Source organism: Meriones unguiculatus, chromosome 4 (assembly GCF_030254825.1).
Source record: "Meriones unguiculatus strain TT.TT164.6M chromosome 4, Bangor_MerUng_6.1, whole genome shotgun sequence".
In the NCBI taxonomy this organism is placed as follows: domain Eukaryota; kingdom Metazoa; phylum Chordata; class Mammalia; order Rodentia; family Muridae; genus Meriones; species Meriones unguiculatus.
This window is the reverse complement of record NC_083352.1, coordinates 95657372-95675800: the sequence shown is the minus strand read 5'-3', so window position 1 is coordinate 95675800 and position 18429 is coordinate 95657372. Positions and strand designations below refer to the sequence as shown.

Below are 18429 nucleotides of genomic sequence, written 5' to 3'. Positions count from 1 at the left end.
CGCTGCCAATATATTCATTGGAGTGGAATACTCTTTTTTGCTTGTTTGTTTGAGACAGGGTTTCTCTGTGTAGCCCTGGTTGCTGTGAACTCACTCTGTAGATTTTAATTTTATGTGCACTGGTGTTTTGCATGCATGCATGTCTGTGTGAGGGCATAAGATCCCTTGGAAACTGGAGTTACAGACAGTTGTGAGCTGCCATGTGGGTGCTGGGAATTGAACTAAGGACCTCTGGAAGGGCAGCCAGTGCTCTTAACCATAGAGCCACCTCTCCAGCCTGGAGTGGGATACTCTTAAAGGAAAATGATTCCTCCTTTCCTAGAGCCATCAATTGCCAACAGCCCCTGTGCTAGGGGTGGGACTTTGTGTTCCCTCCCTTCTCCATGCAGAGATTTGGACTTTGAGCTTGCCCGGGGCTGGGGCATGCTGGCAGGAACATTGAGTCCACCTGTGCAAATGCCCTGCTGTGCCCAGGAGACTCTGCTCTCTTGTGCTCAGTCACTACCACTGGCTCTTACCGTCTGTCTTTCCACCTCCTCTTCCACAAGGGCCTCTGGGCGTTGGGAGGAGAGGGTGCAGTACAGACATGCCATTTGGGGCTGAACATTCCGCAGAGGCTCATCCCTGTACCTTGGCCAGTTGTGGGTTTCTGTTCATCACCATCTATTGCTGAGTGATGTGATGCTTTAGTCCAATTCTGTACCATGTCACATCGATACCTTTTTATAGTGACTACAGCTTTCAGCAATAACATTTAGGATATTTTGAATTAAATAATGTATCTTTACTACTGTTTATCTATTTCTCTTCACTTTCATGTCCCAGAATTGGTGTTTTATTAAAGATGCTTTTAATTTTGACTTTAAGCATGAGGGTTAAGAGAAAGAGAGGAGCTGGGCGCAGTGGCACATACCTGTAATCTCAGCACTCTGGGAGGCAGAGGCAGGCAGATCTCTGTGAGTTCAAGGCCCTACAAAGCAAGTCCAGGAAAGCCAAGGCTACACAGAGAAACCCTGTCTTGAGAAACCAAAAACCAAACCAACCAATCAAACAAACAACAAACAAACAAAAAACCCAGTGTGGTCCAGGCTGCCTACTTTCCTGCCTCAACCTATCGAATCTTGGAGTCACCAGCCTGATCCATCATGCCCACCTTGTCTTTTGACTTAAAACAAAACAAACAAAAACAAAGAAAGATTCGCTGTGTGAGGTGGTACACACTTTTAATCTCAGTATTCGGGTAACAGAGGTGGGTGGGTCTCTGTGAATAAGGCTAGTAAGCTGTAGTCCAGTCAGAGTTACACAGTAAGACCCTGTCTTTCTCCCACCCCCCACCCTAGGACAGGGTTTCTCTGTATAGTCCTGGCCATCCTGGAACTCTGTCTGTAGACCAGGCTGGCCTCAAAGTCAGAGATCCACCTGTCTCTGCCTCCCGAGTACTGGGATTAAAGGCTTGCACCACCACCAGGTACCAGGTAAAATCATATCTTTTTTTTTTTTTAATTTATTTATTATGTACACAATATCTGTATGTAGGCCTTCACATCAGAACAGGACACAGATCTCATTATAGATGGTTGGGAGCCACCATGTGGTTGCTGGGAATTGAACTCAGGGCCTCTAGGAAGAGTAGCCAGCGCCCTTAACCTCTGAGCCATCGCTCCAGCCCCCCCTTTTTTTTTTTAAATAAAGATTTATTTATCATGTATATGTTCTGCCTTGCATGTATGCCTGCTTGCCGGAAGACAGTACCATATCTCATTATAGATGATTGTGAGCCACCATGAACTCAGTATCTTTGGAAGATCAGACAGTGCTCTTAACCTCTGAGCCATCTGTCCAGTGCCATGAAATCATGTCTTAAAGCAAAATAAAGAGCAAAGAAAACATTCCTAGAATATTTTAAGTTGCATGTGTGGCTTGCTTATTTTGTTTTGGTTTTGGTTTTTGAGACAGGGTTTCTCTGTGTAGCTCTGGCTGTCCTGGCACTCACTCAGTAAACCAGGCTGGCCTCAAACTCAGAGAGATCTGCCTGCCTCTGCCTGCCAAGGGCTGAGACTAAAGGCTTGTGCTGCCACCACCCAGCTGTGGCTTTCTTTCTGTCTTTGGTGAATGCTGTGAAGTCCCAGTGCTCACTGGGGATCTGGGCTATGGCTCAGTGGTATTGTACGTCACCAACTCTAGTATCAGCCCAAGGTGCAGGGACTTCGAGTCAAGGCCACATCTTGATGGGCATTCCCACAATGGGCAGTTCACAGCCTGGATTTCTGCTAAGGGATTCCCGCCTTGGCTTTTGGTTCTCAGGCTCCCTGATGGGTTGCCCTGTGTTTGTGGGTTCTAAGCTGCTACTTGCTCAATCCTATTTATTTCCTCCTTGTCTTTCACAGGCACCACCCCCTAATTTGATCTCAATGTCTTCTTGTAAAAAAACAGACACAAAAGGACTTGATATCTCGGTTTCTGAGAAATAAGGAGAGCTGAAGTTGTGTGTGCAAGAGTTTTAAGATGCAATTCACAGGCTACCGTCACCCTAACTACTCATGGTAACTCAGATAATAGCTACAGTATGTGTGTACCTGGACACGGAGTAAATGACAGATTTTTATCTTTATTTTTTAAAAATATGAATGCTCTATCTGCATGTACACCTGCACACCAGAAGAGGGCACCAGATATCATTGTAGATGGTTGTGAGCCACTGCTGGGTTGCTGGGAATTGAATTTAGGAAGAACAGACAGTGTGCTTAACCTCTGAGCTGGCCTTGAACTCATGGAGATGGAGATCTGCCTGCCTCTGCCTCCCTGAGCACTGGGACTTAGTTACTTTTCAATTGCTGTGAGTACACACCAAGGCAGCTTTATTGGAAGCTTATACAGGGGGTGTGTCCACGGTCATCAAGGCGGGTAGCATGGCAGCAGGCAGACAGGCCTGGTGCTGGAGCAGTAACTGAGAGCTTAGGTCTTGGTGCACAGAGAGGAAGCAGACAGAGAGTAGGAATGGCTTGGGCTTTTGAAACTTGGAAGCTTGCTTCCTAGTGACACACCTTCTCCAACAATGACACCTCCCGTTCCTTCCCAAACAGTACCACCAGCTGAAGCCCAGGTATTCAAACATAGGAGCCTCTGGAGCTAGTCTCATTCAAACCACCACATCACCCGATCTTTATTTTTAGGGGTGGGAGTGCGAGAGATTAAACCTAGGGCTTCAGGCATGCGAGGAAGATGCTTTGTTGCAGAGACTTAAATTTTTTGTTTTTGTTCTGTTTTGTATTTTGTATTTTTGTATTTTCTTTATTATGTAGCTCTGGCTGTCCTGGAACTCAGAGATAGATCCCCTGCCTCTACTTCCGGGGTGTGTGCCACCATGCCTGACCAATAATTTAAAATTTTATTTATTAATTATTTTAGGTAGAGTCTTATATAGCCTAACCTAGCCGCATACTCAGTTTGTGGCCCAGGATGGCCTTGAATCCCTTATTTTCCTGCTTCTGCCTCTGAAGTGCTGGGAGTAAAGTTTTGTCCCACTACGACTGGCTTGCTCTATCTATCTATCTATCTATCTATCTATCTATCTATCTAGACAGGGTCTTACATAGCTCGGGATAGCCTTGAACTCAACTGACTGTGGTGCTAAGGATGACTTGAATTCCTGAACAACCTGCCTCTATCTGCTAAATTCTGAGATTTTAGCTGTGTGTGTGTTAGTGTATACACGTGTTTTCAAAAGTTTTTAAAAATTTGAGACAGGTCTCTCCATAAATTGCCCAAGTTGGTCTTTACTCTCTCTGTACTCCGACTTACTCTGAACTTTCAGTCTTGCCTCAGTCTCCTGACTAGCTGAGATTACAGGCCTGAGTTACTATGCCAGAGTCAGGCCCACCTTCTACCATCCAGTTTCTGAGTGTAAGGGGACCGCAGCCCCCTGGGCAACTGTGCCAGGCTCTGGGAATGACTTTTTTGTAGTTTCACTTTACCGTAATGTAGGGTATCTCTGCCCTATGCAGACTTTCGGCTGTCTCTAGGAAGGGTGAAGGGGTTTAAAAGATGAAATTAAAAGTTTCATGACTTCCAAACTACAGGAACTGGAGCCAGAGTTGGTCGCAGACACCGCTAATTTCAGCAGTCAGGAGGCCTGGGCAGAAAGGTCACAAGTTCCAAGCCGCCCGGAGGTACAAAGAGACCCTGTTTGGGTTACCGCTCTGTTGTGATCAGCACTGCCATCAGAACATGGGGCGACCCAAGGAACGTCCCAAGATTCCACCAGGCCTTCCCGGGAGGTGCTCGGACTGGGGCTCAAACAGATGGACAGGTGGGCCAATCCGACTCCTTAACCGAGGTGACGGGCCTGTCCATCGGTCTGTCTGAATGCCTTCGAGAGAGGGCCTGGAGCCGCCTCCACCCGCTCAGCCGCAAGGAGGCGCCACCCCCACGTCCAGCGGTCGCCCCCCGCGGGACTAGGCGTGCTCGGGGGCCGGCGGCGGGGCGGGGCCTGTGTACGCGCGGGGGCGTGGCCAGCCCGCCGCGGGAGCGCGCGGCGGCGGCGGCGGCGGCGCGGCGGCGCGGCAGCGGGTTCCGTTCCGGGCCGAGGCTGGCGGCGGAAAAGTTGCGGGGCGGCGAGGAGCAGCCCCGGGACGGTCAGCGAGGGCGACATCGAGCCGGGGGCCGGCGTCTGAGGACCAGCCATGGACGACCTCGGTGAGTGCGGGAGGCGGAGGGCGGAGTGGCCGGGGCCCGGCGGCGGCGGCCGCGAGCGGGCGCTGGGGCTGCCGATCCCACCCCGGCGCCCGGCCAGTTGCGGGGCCGCACCGAGGCCGTGCGGGCCGCTCCTCGCCGCGTCGCCCGAGGATCCCGACCCCGCACCAATTTCGGGGAGCCGCCTTGGGGAAGGGCGCCTCGCTCCCCTCGCAGAGCTCCTCCTCAGCTTGCGGGACCCTCACTTCGCTTCCCCACCCCCACCTCAGAGCGGCTGCCTGCCGGACTCGGTCTCAGAGGCTGTTCCTTCTGTCTGTGCCCCCCTTCTGTTTTCTCGAGGCCACCTTCCACTTTGCAGACTGGCACCCCCTTCCTAGCTTCAGGGAGATAGCCCACCCCGTTCCATATCACAAGCCACAGAACATCTTGTGACGACCACACCCCCATTCTAATGACAAGTGGCCCAGGCTACTGCATAGATAGCCCCCCCCAACACCACCGCTTCTTCAAGTCCGCTCACCCTGTATTAGTGACCAGTGTGGCCCACCCTTCCGTTCACAGACCTTCAAGTCTGAACTTAGAAGGCAAGTTGGGGGGCCCCCCGCCTCTCACCCACCCACCGTTCCCAGGCCCTAGTAAAATGCCAGAGGAATGAGGACGGGAGTGGGCCGCAGGGTACGGCCTTCTCTGAACGTGTCCTGGCTGGCAAGGTTCCTCCGCCCCCAGCGTCAGGCCTGCTGGAAGCCCCACAGGTAAAGAGGACAGGATGCCCGGAATAGAGTTTCACTGTCCTTGTGTTATTGGAGCCCGGAGGCTGTTCTTTTCAGTCCACACTTGGTCTGGTGTTAGGACAGAGGAAAGAAAGAATCTCCTGGAAGTGGATTCTAAGCCCATGGGGGTTGATTCGAGGATTCTGGGAATGCCCTGTTAGCCCAGTGAATGGCAGAGTGAAGGAGCCCCTGTTTCTCCCTCCTCCTAGGGCCCCTCAGCTGAGGAGGTGTGTGTGGGGTGAGTTCCTTCTCTGTAGGAGCCTTGTCTTCTCTCTCTGGACTGTGGGTGGCTTGTGTGACCCCTTGTGTCCCTGGCTCTGAGGAGCAGATTCAGTACTTAAGACTGAGTACTTAAGACTCTCAGGCAGCTCAGGGTATGGAGTTAAGAGGGGCCATCTGCAGGCACTGGACCTCACTGCCTCCCTGCAGTTTCCTTGTGGGATCAGGGAGCCCCTGGAATATCGTGGATTTGGGGATGGTGCCGGGTCCTGCCTCTTTCACAGAGTGGGATCGCTGCCAGGCATACTTATGCCTTTGGGTCAGCCTTGGCATCCACATTCCCAATTCACTTGAGGTTGGCATAGCTTCCAGGCAGGTATTTTTAATTTTAATTTTTTTTTTTTCACATAAAAATACCTAAGCTGAAAGGAGGCTGGGGCGATGTGCTTTTGAATAGGCATCTAAAGTGTCAGTTTTTCCCTTGTGGGAATTAGGGAATGAAGCCGAGTCACAGCATCTCACATGCTGGTGAGGGCTCCATTGGTTCTGGACAGTCCCTGTGCTGTTTGAAGGACTGAGGAAGTCTTTGTAGAGCCTGCAGAGTCGGAATTCCCGTCTTCTGACTGTCTTCCATTTAGGGCCGGGACACTGAGTTGTCTTTGAAAGGAGAGTGTGTTCTGGCAGACAGGGTGGTAGGAATTGAAATGTGTTGTTTATGGAGCACCTAGCCATGCCTGGATTTGCCTTGTCCTCCCTGCAGTCTTCCTGAAAGGTCACGCCGAGGCCACCGCCCTCACCACTACCCCTTTTCAACAAGTTGAGACACACAAGAGAGGCTGATTCTCTGGCCCAAGGCTGCACAGCCAACAAACAAACAAATTCGTGCCTGGAAGCCTGGTCCCTGTGCAGCCCCTGTGCGCTTTGTCCCTGAAGGGGGCAAGCAGGCACCAGCAGGAGGGGTGGCAACGGGTGACGGCTGCCACCTGTGACTTGTGCTGCCTTCCGTAGACTCTCCAGTTGCTAGATCCATGCTACCCGGCTTCCTTCAGTCCAAGCTCTCAGGGGGCCCGTCACGCCTGGCTGACCAGAGCTTAGGGTGGGGGAAATGTGTGTGTGCAGGGGGGGAGAGGAATTTGCCTCTGAGCCCAGGCAGTCAGCTGTCTGGATGGCTGCTCAGCACGCTGCTCGTCAGCTGTTTTCCTAAGCCAGGGTGGACATGGTGGCCAGCCCTCTTGTTTTTATTTGTCTCCCAAGAGAGATTTCAGCTGTGAACCTCCTGGTCATTTAACATGGGGGCTAGTTTAAGGCAGTCTCCCTGTGGCAAGGCCATGGTGCATAGCCTCCATGGGTGTGTTTTCTGGCTTCAGGGGAAAAAAGAATAAATTGGAAGGTTTTTCCCCTCCCCACAGTGGCCAGTAAGAGAGTCACCGTGTGCTGTTTAATAAGTTACAAATTTATAGCTCGTTGGGCAGAAAAACATAAACACATCATGTCCTGCCTTTCTGCATGTGTTCTCCAAGCTCTGTGCTGCCGGGTGGCTGCTTGGTGGCTTTTCTCATTAGAGCTTAGACGCTGGTTTGGCTGGGAGCGCATTCTGTTCAAGTTCTGGCCGGAGTTTCCTGGACAGAGTTCTCGAGACACGGATGCACTCTGATTGTGCTCTCTGCCCTGGCTCTTCTTTCTCTCCATGTTCACGTTCTTAATGTATCTGGGGTGGCCGTGACCACAGTGTGGCCTGACAATGATCTCTCGTGCTCCACTGGGGACAGACTCTGTGCCCAGCCCCCCCCTTTTTTTTTTTACTACAACTGTTGAGAGGGAGGTGTTTTTAATCTTGGCTTCACAGATGGCGGACCCTGAGCTGGGGAAGTTGTGTGGCCGAGCTGGGATTTGAACCTAGATTGATCCCATTCTGGATGGTGGTTGTAATGATAAAGTAGTGGGGGCTTGGTACCAAAAGGCCTGCCCAGTAATTGATCTTTACCTTTAAAGTGTCTGCTCTGTTGGGAAGGGAGGTCGCCCGGAAGTGGCTTGATAGCATTGCCTTCTCACTGTTGGCAGTGTCCAGTCTGCTGGAATCTGGACACGTCTCCTCTCAGCTTCTCCGCGGTCTTGACCCTTTGGAAAACAGTGCCTCATTGTGTTTGGGGGTGATGCTAGGGGGGTAAGGGAGTTGCCTGGGGCATTCGGGGCTACAGAGCTGCGCATTTTCCATGGAAAATCTGGCCTTAGGGTTTGCTTGTATGTGGTACCTCTGTGTGTTAGGCCTGGGTCAGGGGAGTCACTGGGCCTGTGGCAAAGGCAGAGGCAGAGGCAGAGGCAGAGGCAGCAGCTAATGGTGGAGCAGTGGCGCCCTCCTGGTGGATGTTTTGTGAGGTGCATTAGTAAGGGTTCGACTTGGATCTGAATCCTGAGTTGTGTCTGATTCTTAGGCGGGTGTCTTTCTGTTATGGACACCTTGGGTGGAATGGAAAGCTGTGGGCCTTGGGCGTGGCCCTATCATGCCATGGGAGATGTCTTTCTGAGGGAGCATGCAGTGTTCCTCTCAGCTTCTTCAGGGATGGCATGTGTTGGAGAGATGGGGCTAGTCCTTGCCTGGAGGGGGTCTAAAAAGGCCAAGAGTCCCCACTGAGGCCCTGCGTGGCCTCTTCCCCATGTGCTTATCATTCGTGGAGCTTCTTGTTTCAAGGCCAGAGATGTTGAAGAGCTTCTTCCTAGCATCACTCTAGCCTTTTGCTGAGCTGTTCTGGGCTCAGTGCCTTTGTTAATAAAAATAACATCAATAGAGCACATTTTTTAAAAATTGATTTTTAAAGTCAAGGTCTCTCTATGCAACTGTGACTGCCCTGGAACTCACTCTGTAGACCAGGCTGGCCTCGAACTCATAGAGACCTACCTGCCTCTGCCTCCCAAATGCTGGGATCAAAGGTGTGTGCCACCGCTGTCAGCTGCTTTGTATTTTAGATGGGGTCTTATCATGTTGTGCAGGCTGGGCCTTCAACTCATTTGTTAGTCCAGACTGTTCTTGAATATGTAAATCTCCTGCCTCATCTTCTAGATTAACTGGGATTATAGGCCTGTGTCTCCAGGCCTGGCTCCAAAAGTCTTTTCGGTTTGTCTTTCCCTTCATTGTCCATTCAGTCTCCCACTTCCCTGTTTTTGGTCCTTTCTTGGGGACTGTCTGTGTTCAGGAGGAGCTGAACGGCATTGGTGGCCATGTCTGTTGATAGGCAGAGGGCTCCGTTCTGCTCTCCCCAGCCACCTGTTCAGTCACCTGTCCCCTTGACACAGAGCTGTGGGTTTAGAGCCCAGCTGACAGAAGTTGAAGCCTCAGCAGTCAGCAGCCTCCCTCCCTGTGCCATACGGCTTGCCCAGCCCCCACGGATATATTATTTGTCTTCATTATTTGTCTTCATTCAGGTATGCATACTTTCTGTCAGTTGAGCAATCCTGGTTCTAGTGGAGAAGCTGTTAACAATGTCAAGGTGGGCTTCATGTGGCTTAAGCCTTTAACCATAGCATTCAGGAGGCAGAGGCAGGCCAGCTTGGTTGAGTTCCAGGCCATTTGGAGCTACATATTGAGACCCAGTCTTAAAAGAAAATGGAACTGTTAAGCAAAGGAAGAGAATGGAGGGTGTCTGTGGGGATAGGAGAAGTTGGGGGGGGGATTACAAAGCTGAGAAATGTGATTAAGCAACTCATTAGAAGGTTAAGATTTGTCTCCTCAGCAAGCATTAGCCTCTGTCCACCACCTCAGGGCCAGCCTCAGTATCCATTCATATCCTGATAAATTCCCAGCTGACCGACTGCCTAACCAGTAGGGCTCAGCACTGGCCTTCCTGAGGAGCTTCGGACTCTAGGCCGAAGATGTGCCGTTGGGAAGGCCTGCCACAGCCCTAGAGGCCGAGTTTTCCCTTGAAGATGGCTGTTAATGCATTTCTGGTGTGATTGTGGTTGTTGTGGTTTATGGGAGAAGATTGTCTTTGTTCGCGGCATGGGAAAGTAGGAGTGAAATGTCATGAAAGTCTGTGATTTAGTAATTGTTTTGTTTTTGAGACAGAGTCTTACTATATTGTCCTGGCTGTCTGGGAACTCACTATGTAGACCAGGCTAGCCTTGGAATTCACAGAAATCCGACTGTCTCTGTCTACCAAGAGCTGGGATTAGAGGGGTGTGCTACCACACCTGTTCCTGCAAGTTAGTTTTAAATGATATAGTGAAAACCAAAATCCAAACCAAAAAGTCACAATCCCTGTTGGTATCTGTAGGGGGTTGTTTGGGTCCAGCACTCCCTGCTTCTATATGCTAAAGGCTTGCTTACTCAGGGCCCTGTAAACACAACTTCCTAGGTACTTTTTATTTTTATGGTTTTAAAGTTTTGCCTGCATGTATGTCTGTGGGAGGGTGCCAGATCTCCTGGAAGCAGAGTTACAGACAGTTGTGAGCTGCCATGTGGGTGCTGGGAATTGAATTTAGGTCCTCTGAAAGAGCAGCCAGTGCTCTTAACCACTGAGCCATCTCTCCAGCACCTTCCCCCTTTTAGAAAAACAGACTTTTTCTAAAAAAAATTTTTTGCATTTATTTATTTTATATGTCTGAGTATTTTGCTCATGTGTATGTCTGTGTATTGTGTACATCCTAGAACTGGAGTTATGGACTGCTGTGAACTGACATGTGGGTATTGTGATTCTATAGGGATGGCCAGTGCTCCTAACTGATGAGTCATTCCTTCAGCTCCACTTTTTTTTTTTTCTTCTTAAGACATAGTTTCTTGTAGTCTCAGTTGGCTTTAGACTTATTAGGTAGCAGATGAAAACAGGGAAACAGTGATCTTGAATTTCTGATCCTCTTGCCTTCGTTTCCCTGTCTCAAGTCCTGGGATCACAGAGTTTTCCCAACCCAGATTATGCAGTGAGGGAGGTCGAACCTAGAACTTTGTACAGTTAGGCAAGAGCTCTGCCAACTGAGCTACGCCCCCAAGCCCTTCCTGTTAACTTTAGAGTTGAAACTGTCTCAGGCAAGGGAGATGGCCCAGCGAGTAAAGTGTTTGCTGTTCAAGCATAGGGACCCCAGTTTGGATTCACAGCCACCTACCTGACAAAGAGAGTGTGGTGGCACATGTGGGGTGCAGTCACAGGCTGATCCCCAGAATTCACAGGCCAAGCAGTCTAGCCAATGAATGACCTCCAAATTTAGTGAAGAGAGCCTGTATCAAAAAAGGGCTGGCTACATGGCTTAGTGGGTAAAGGAGCTTGCTGCACCTACAGCCTGAATTCGATCTCAGGTCTTATATGGTGCCAGGAGAACCAGCCCTCACAAATTGTCCTCTGAACTTCACACATGGCTGGCTTGAGGCTGGGTGGGGATCATGGAGGCATCTTGACAAGGTCTGGACTGCTTTGTCAGGGCCTTATCTGAAAAGTTGCCTGATATCTGTCTCTGGGTACCCCTCTCAATAAACTAATGTTCAGTTAGAAAAGGGTTTGGGGAGCAGTAGAAAACACCACCTGTTCAACCTCTGGTCTCTACATGGACTCAGACTCTCACACACATGTATGTGCATACACAGACTCCCCCAACTTAAAGCATGTCTAGATTATTTAGGATACCAGATTGACATAAGTGCTTGTGATTGCGGCTGTATTGCCTGGTTTAGGGAGTAAGGACAAGGAAGGGTTCTGTGCTTACAGTTAGCAGATGCAGTGCGCTTCCTATTTCCCTGTCTTGTTGTTGAATTTGCAGGTCTGTAACCTGTAGGTGCAGAGGTCCGGTTGTGCATGGCTCCATACCTGTAGAAGTATGCTGTCTCTCTGGTCCTGTGGTGTTTTTTTTTTTTTTTTCTGCACAGGTCACAGCACTGTGACCCACCTCCCCAGATGGGTTATTTTGGCTGCATAGGGTCCTGACAAGGGAGATAGGTGTTGATCTCTTGTTGGGAGTTAAAGCGTTATCTGGGCCAGTGGGTTGCAGACCAGGAACGGTTGTCTTCAGGCAGTCTGAGCCCAGGGAGTTGGGGGCTGTGTGTGTGTGTGTGTTTCTCATGTCATAAACTCTTCTTTGTGGCTGGCCAACATCGTTAGCCTGTGGGTATGGGACTACCAGTTCTTACTTGCAGCTCAGTCTGGCCCCTCTGGTTTTCCACTCTCTTGGAATCCATTCCCCAGGTCTCACTTGCATAGTGTGCTGAGTCAAAGCTGGGCCACTTGGGCCCCCAGCTTTTAGGTTGCTGCTGGTGGTGGAGTGGATGGCTGTAGTCCAGCACTAGTGACCCTGTGGGCTCACAGGGAGAGCCGAGGGCCCTTGTGCCCAGCAGGAGCATTTTGAGCTGTCAACAGGCCCTCAGGAAGTCAGTTCTTCATGCGTGGAGGTGGGGTGGGAGTGGATCTTTGTCCATCAGCATGGCTACATGGGGAGGGATCATGAAGGCTTCCTGACGAGGTCTGGACATGGTGTGTCAGGGCCTCACACTGCCGATCTGAAAAGTAGCCTGATGTGTGTTCTATGGGGGAGGGGATGGGGCCTGGAGGAAGCTTTATGTAATCCTTGGCTGGAGCTCAGGTAATTGTTTTAATGAAATGGAATGCAGCTTATTCAGAACTCGCTTGGCAGAAACAGCCATGTTCTGGTCTGTTTTCTTGTTGAGGAGCTCGGGGTATATATTTCCAGCTGTTTTGAATCATAGGACTCTGGGCAATCCGAGCAAGGTGGGCGGAAGCCACTGGGGCTGTCCTTCCTCAGAGATCAGGGAGCTTCATTTAGGCTGCCCCATTCTTACCTGGACATCAGTACATCTCCTGTGTTATTGGAGACCTAGTCAAAGCATGCCCTCTGCCACAAAGCTGCCCTACCCCCGTGCCAGTGTGTCTTCTTGAAGGAGCCAAGGAGCTTTTGACCTAGCAAAAGAGAAGCCCTGCCGGAAGCAGGCTGTGAAGAATATGCCCTGGCTGAACACGGAGATGTGTAGCAAACTGGAGGCCTCAGGGAATGATCTCTTTGTTTATTCACAGCCAGTCCCTTCCCATTCCCCTTCTTAAGCAGGTTGATGACGATGATGATGATTTTGGTTTTTCGAGACAGGGTTTCTTAGTGTAGCCTTGGCTGGCCTAGATTGGATTTGTAGACAAGGCTGGCCTCGAACTCACAGCAATCCGCCTGCCTCTGCCTCCCCGAGTGCTGGTATTACCGTATGTAGGCGCCTACACAGGCAGAAGAGGTCAGATCCCTTGGAAATGGAGTATAGGCCCCTGTGATTCACCTGGTGCAAGTGCCATGTCCTTTGGAGGAACAGCCAGTGCTTTCAACTGCTGAACCTGCTACTGGAGCATTAATTTTAAAATTACATTTATTTGTTTACATTTATTTACAACTTACATATATTTATTTAGTGTGTGTGCACGTGTGTGTGTGTGTGTAAGTTGGAGGATACCTTGCTCAGATTTTCCCTTTCTACCGTGTGGGTCCTGGGGATTGAACTCACGTTGTCAGAGGCTTGGTGACAAACCCACTACCCACTGAGCCGTCTTGTCTACATACCTCCCTAACCCCGCCCACTAGCATTGGTGTGGCCCCCTGATGCAGTTTCCTCTTTCTCAGTTTCTGACACAGCCTGGGACTTCCTTACCCACTTGCTGACACACTTCCTGCCCTCATGGATGTTTTCTTTCCCTCTCCTTCAGCCTCACACATGCTCTCACTCCTCTCCTCAGGTGCTTTGAGTGGGAGCACCTTCCTCTTTTCCCTGAAGAGTTCTCCCGGCTTGCTGTTTTTCTCCTGTTTATCTGCTTCCATGACCTCTTTTAGAACTTTTGTGCTGCCAACTCCCAAATTTCTGTCTCCACCCCTGACGTGGATTCTATTGTCCAGATTCTTCCGGTTTGCAAGCCAGCAAAGATCCAGCTAATTTCCTTTTTGCTCTCTCCCTTGGAGGCCTCAGCTATTGTGGGGTCTCTGGATGGGCCCCAATGCTCTTGCTTGGCCTGTGTTTAGGTAACAGACATAATAACTTTTTGAGGTAGGAGGCCGTTATCCCAGCCTGCAAATGAGTCGAAACTGAAGCTCATGGGAGGTAGGGGGTTGGGTACACACCCAGTGCCAGTGTAGACTTCCCTGGAGGAGCTTCATTTAACTAGGGCTTCCAGTTCTTAACCCAGGCTCCTTTTGAGTCCTCCCAGAAACACCCCCCTCCATGAGGACTAGGGGTGAGATAGAGATTCATGTAGCTTAGGCTGGTTTCAGGCTTGTGCTGAATAGCCAAGGATGACCTTGACTTTATAATTTCCCTATGTCTGCCTCCCAAATGCTGGGATTAAAGGCATGTGCTACCATCACGTGGCATAAACCCGGGTGATTTCTTTTCTTTCTTTTTAAATTTATTTTTATTTTTTAGTTTTTCTTTTCTAGATAGGTTTTCTTTATGTAGCTCTGTAGGAACTTGCTCTGTAGACCAGCCTGGCCTTGAACTCACAGAGATCTGCCTGCCTCTGCCTCCTGAGTGCTAGGGTCAAAAGTTTATGCTGCCATGCCCAGCTCTTAATAAAGCTTTAATAAAAAAACAAAAAACAAAAACAAAAAAAAAAAAAAAACACACAAAATAAACCAACTGTGCTGGGTGGTGGTAGTAAATGCCTTTAATCCCAGCACTTGGGAGGCAGACGTGGCTAGATCTCGTGTGTGTTTGAGGCCAGCCTGGTCTACAGAGCGAGTCCAGGAGAGCCAGGGCTACACGAGAAACCCTGTCTTGAAAACAAACAGACAGATAGTGGACGGCTTCTTTTGTCTTCCTTCTGTGAGCTCCTTGAGGACAGGGCATCTGTTACCTGTTGTCAAAGCGTACCCAGCTGCCAAGTTCTGGTCTGTGCTCCATTTGGTTGCTCCATGCATAATCGATGGTGGTTGATAATTACATGGGTGTGAGCTGCAGATACCCACTGTGAGGCCAGACCTCCAGCAAACCACTTCCTGCTCTGGAGAAACCAAGTGAGCTCCTCTGGATTTGGGCTCTCCAGGCTACCTGCTGTCAGGGAACCTAGGTGCCCCTGCCTCACCTGAGTCTATGCCGCTGCTGTTACTTCAGCACATCACTGTAAACCCGAGCCTCTACCCTCACGTCCAGAAAACAGGAACTTTTCCTGAAACAGCACTTTATTCTCCATCGATACATTTGCTTCTAGTTTATTTATTTTAGAGTGGTCAAGTTAAAGGCATGGGCTGCCACCACCACCCAACTATTTCCTTTTTTTTTTTGATGTGTGTGAATGTTTTGCTTACATATATGTGTATGCTTCATGCCTGCAGAGGCCAGAAGAGGACATTAGATTCTCTGGATCTGGAGTTACAGATGGTTGTGAGCCATCGTGTGGGTGCTAGGAAGTGATGCCTGGTTCTCTGGAAGAACAGCCAATATTCTTAACTGCCGAGCCATCTCTCTAGCTCCTCTCTCATGTTTCCTAAGAGAGGGTCTTGTTTTGTAGCTCTGGCTGGCCTCAAGCCTGGAGCGGTCCACCTGCCTCAGCCTCGTTTTATAGGATAGATGTGCCACCATACCTGGCTTAAAACTCTATGTTTTGGGTCAACGGCAGTGATTCACATCAGCTCTTGGAATCATCTAGACTGGAGTTCAGGGTTTGGTTCTCCGTGCTGCCATTGGTGTTAAACTTCTACCATGCATATGTGGAGCTGGCGGTGGACATCAGTGCACCTGTGCCTGCTGGGCTGCTTTTGGTGGTTCCCTGTGAGAATGTAACTTGCCCACTCATAGCTGTGGGGCTTTGTCTGCCCTGAGGCTGTGCTGGTTTTACTTCAGTGCTGTAGTGTGAGCTGTATGGCATTTCAGTTCTCTCGCGTCTCTTGTAGCTTCAAGGGGAAGGTAATAGGGGAAGGAGGATGTTCCTTAGCTTGGCTTACACTAACCACTCACCTAATGCTGGTATCGGAGAGCTGCCACAGCGAGCAGTTCTGGGGTCCACTCCCAGGGCAGGCAGTGCACAGGGATGCACTGTGATGTCTTGAAGCCTTGCAGAGTATGGTGGCCACCGAGGCTTCTTCAGCAATAGGGAAAGGGAGAGGTAAACCGGCTGTGATGGCATATACCCATTATCCTAGCATTTGGGTAAATGAGGCAGGAGCATTGCCATGAGTTCCAGGCCAGCTCCAGGTACAGAATGAAACCTATCTCAAAAAACCCAAACCAAACCAAACAAAACAGAGGCTGGAGAGATGGCTCAGCAGTTTACAGCCCTAGTTGCTCATGCAAAGGACTGGGATTTCAGTTCCCAGAACCCACATGGTGGCTCCCAACCATCCATAACTCCAGTCCCTGGGTATCCAGTGTCCTGTTCAGGCCTCCATGGGCACTAAGAATGCATGTAGTTGCGTATACATGCGTACATACACACAAGCAAAATAAACATAGAAATAAAATAAAAGAAATCAACCTAAAAAAAGTTGAAAAGAAAGAGAAAGGGAGAGCTGTGCCATCTTTCAGGATATCAGCTGGAATGGCTGTGGGTGGGTGGATATGGCCCTTACATGGGAACTGGCCCAGTGGCCCTCCCCCCCCAGGGCAGCTGATCTTTTCCGGGCTGCCCTGGGCTCTGTTGAGGTTTGGAGTGGTGCAGCATCCTGAGCAGGCTTTTCCTGTCAGTTTCCAGGAGCATTCCTCTTCCCTGGGTGGAAATGGGAGTATTCAGTGGCCACACTCAGTTTCCTGTGGCACCTCGGCTGGTCAGGGTGCCTTCTTATCCCAGATGAGCTCTGTGGCAGCTGTGTTGGTTTGGCCTCCTTGGGGGCTAGCTGCCACAGTGCCTGGACCTCTATACCCGTTCCTTGGCTGCTGGCCTGAGCTCTGTCGGTCATATGCCGCCTGTCTTGGAAAGTCCTATGCCCCCAGGAGTGGATGTGTGGTCTCTTCATCCTTCTGAATGTCAGCCTTCCTACATGTTTGGGCTGAGGCAGCTGCTGAACAGCTGGTCTCGGAGGGCGTCTGCTGCCATGTCCTGGGCTGTCTAAGAATTCCTGTCCTTCTCCCTCTTTAGAATCAGCTGTGAAGTAGGTCTGCTGAAGGGGCCAAGCAGGAGGAAGCAAGTGTTACCCGGAGGTGGTTGTCATGGCTTCCTGCTGTCACTTGTCATCAGTTTCCAACATCCTGTTTGTGCCTCCAGAGCAGAGCAGTTGACCAGGAGGCAGCTTAGCTGTTCCCTGCCTCACTCTCAGGCTAAGTGTGAGGCCAGAGTGTCAAGGTTCATCCACTCACAAAGGCACTCGCTGTGCTGTCTGTGGCTATGGTGGACACGGCTGGACTGTTTAGCGTTGTCCTATCCTGACTCTGTACACTCTCATCTCCCTGCTTTGACTGTCCTGGACATTTTCCCTGAATGTTCTCGAAATTGGCTGCTGATAGCCCTTCTCTGCTCCCAGAACTGGCCTTTGCCTCCTTTACTTGGAGCTGCTTAACTTCTGTTTCCGTGTTGGCCTTCAGAAGGACTTTGCAGGGCGGGCCTCTTGAGACCGGGTACATCCTGATACCTTCTGATACCTTTCATTACTTTTATTCTTTTTTTTTCTTCTTCTTTCAGAGACAGGGTTTCTCTGGCTGTTCTGGACTCAGTCTATAGACTAGGCCAGCCTCAAACTCACAGAGATCCGCTTGCCTCTGCCTCCCCAGTGCCGGGAAGGCCGCCACCACCACCACCACCGTGGAGATTGTGTTTTAATTTGCTGGCCCACACAGTACTATGGTCACACTGGATCTGATTCTCACTTGTCAAGAGGCTGGTGGTGGGGGGAAGCACAGTTCTGGGTGGTGTATATGTATCATATGTGTGTGTGGTTATCCATGGATCATATAGGGCTTGCCTGGCAATGCTGCTGTTGAGGTGCTGACCCACGTTTTGGAGGGAGAGTGTCTGAACCAGGCTATGAGGTTGGGAGGGAGCAAGACAGGGAAAGTCAAGTGTGAACAGCCTGCGTCCCTGGGGGTGGTGGTTGGGCGAGAAGCGTTTTTCACCGTGTGTGCCTCAGTGAGGAAGACAGCTTGTTGGCCTCTGTCCTTTTGCCAGTTCTTGAGTTATTTATGTTTTCTGTTTCCTCTCTGGCTTGTTTGTGAAGGGCTTTTTCTCAGTTACTGAGCTTTCTTTCTCTTTCCCTTTCAGTTCCGTCAGTTTTTGCTTCTACTTGGAGTTCTGTTATTGGCTGACACATTCAGCCTGCTCACTTCTTCAGGAGACACCCTTGCGTAATTGCTCTGGAGTCGGTACCTTGTGTGTGGCTAAGGGAAGCACTGTAAACTTTCGGTCCTCTCCCTTTCCCCTCCCCCCTCCTTTCTTGCTACTCAGTTTAATAAAGTAGTTGTTGGGAGCACGGCAGAGGTGACCTCAGCATGGGCGCCTGGCTTTGTGCAGATGGGCATAATGCATTCCACAGCATCGAGAGGACAGAGGTCAGGGCTGCAGATCCTCCTCTGGGAACAGTCCCACCTCTCACAGTCCTCCTCATTGGAAGGGTCTTTTGTAGTGGTAAGCATCAAAACAGATCCTTGAACTTGAGAGACTTTGCATTCCAATCTCTGAGCAAGTCATCGCACACGTTCTCTAGGGTTTTATTTTATTTTATTTTTTGCATTGTGGCCCATGAAGACATTTCATTGGGTGAATTGCCAGCCCTGCTCCTGTGCTGTCCTTCAAAGCCCTGGTTGCAGCCAGGCTCTGTGAATGCCTGCAAGTCACAGGCAAGCAGAGCATTCTGGAGCTCC

The 18429-nt window shown here is 50.2% G+C and overlaps 1 protein-coding gene across 5 annotated transcripts in view; it reads left to right on the top strand.

Annotated features, from left to right (window-relative positions):
- Nucleotides 1-4532: 4532 nt before the first annotated feature.
- The window catches only part of Pxn (paxillin), a 48192-nt gene continuing 34295 nt past the window's right edge, over nt 4533-18429 (top strand). For 3 of the 5 annotated variants that reach the window (XM_021631788.2, XM_021631787.2, XM_060382555.1), the window contains exon 1: nt 4535-4695. In XM_021631788.2, coding sequence (XP_021487463.1) covers nt 4683-4695 — 13 coding nt within the window. In that variant the 5' untranslated portion in view covers nt 4535-4682. Of the gene's footprint in view, nt 4696-18429 lie in introns of all 5 variants that reach the window. The other 2 variants (XM_021631789.2, XM_060382553.1) reach the window with 2 other exon arrangements.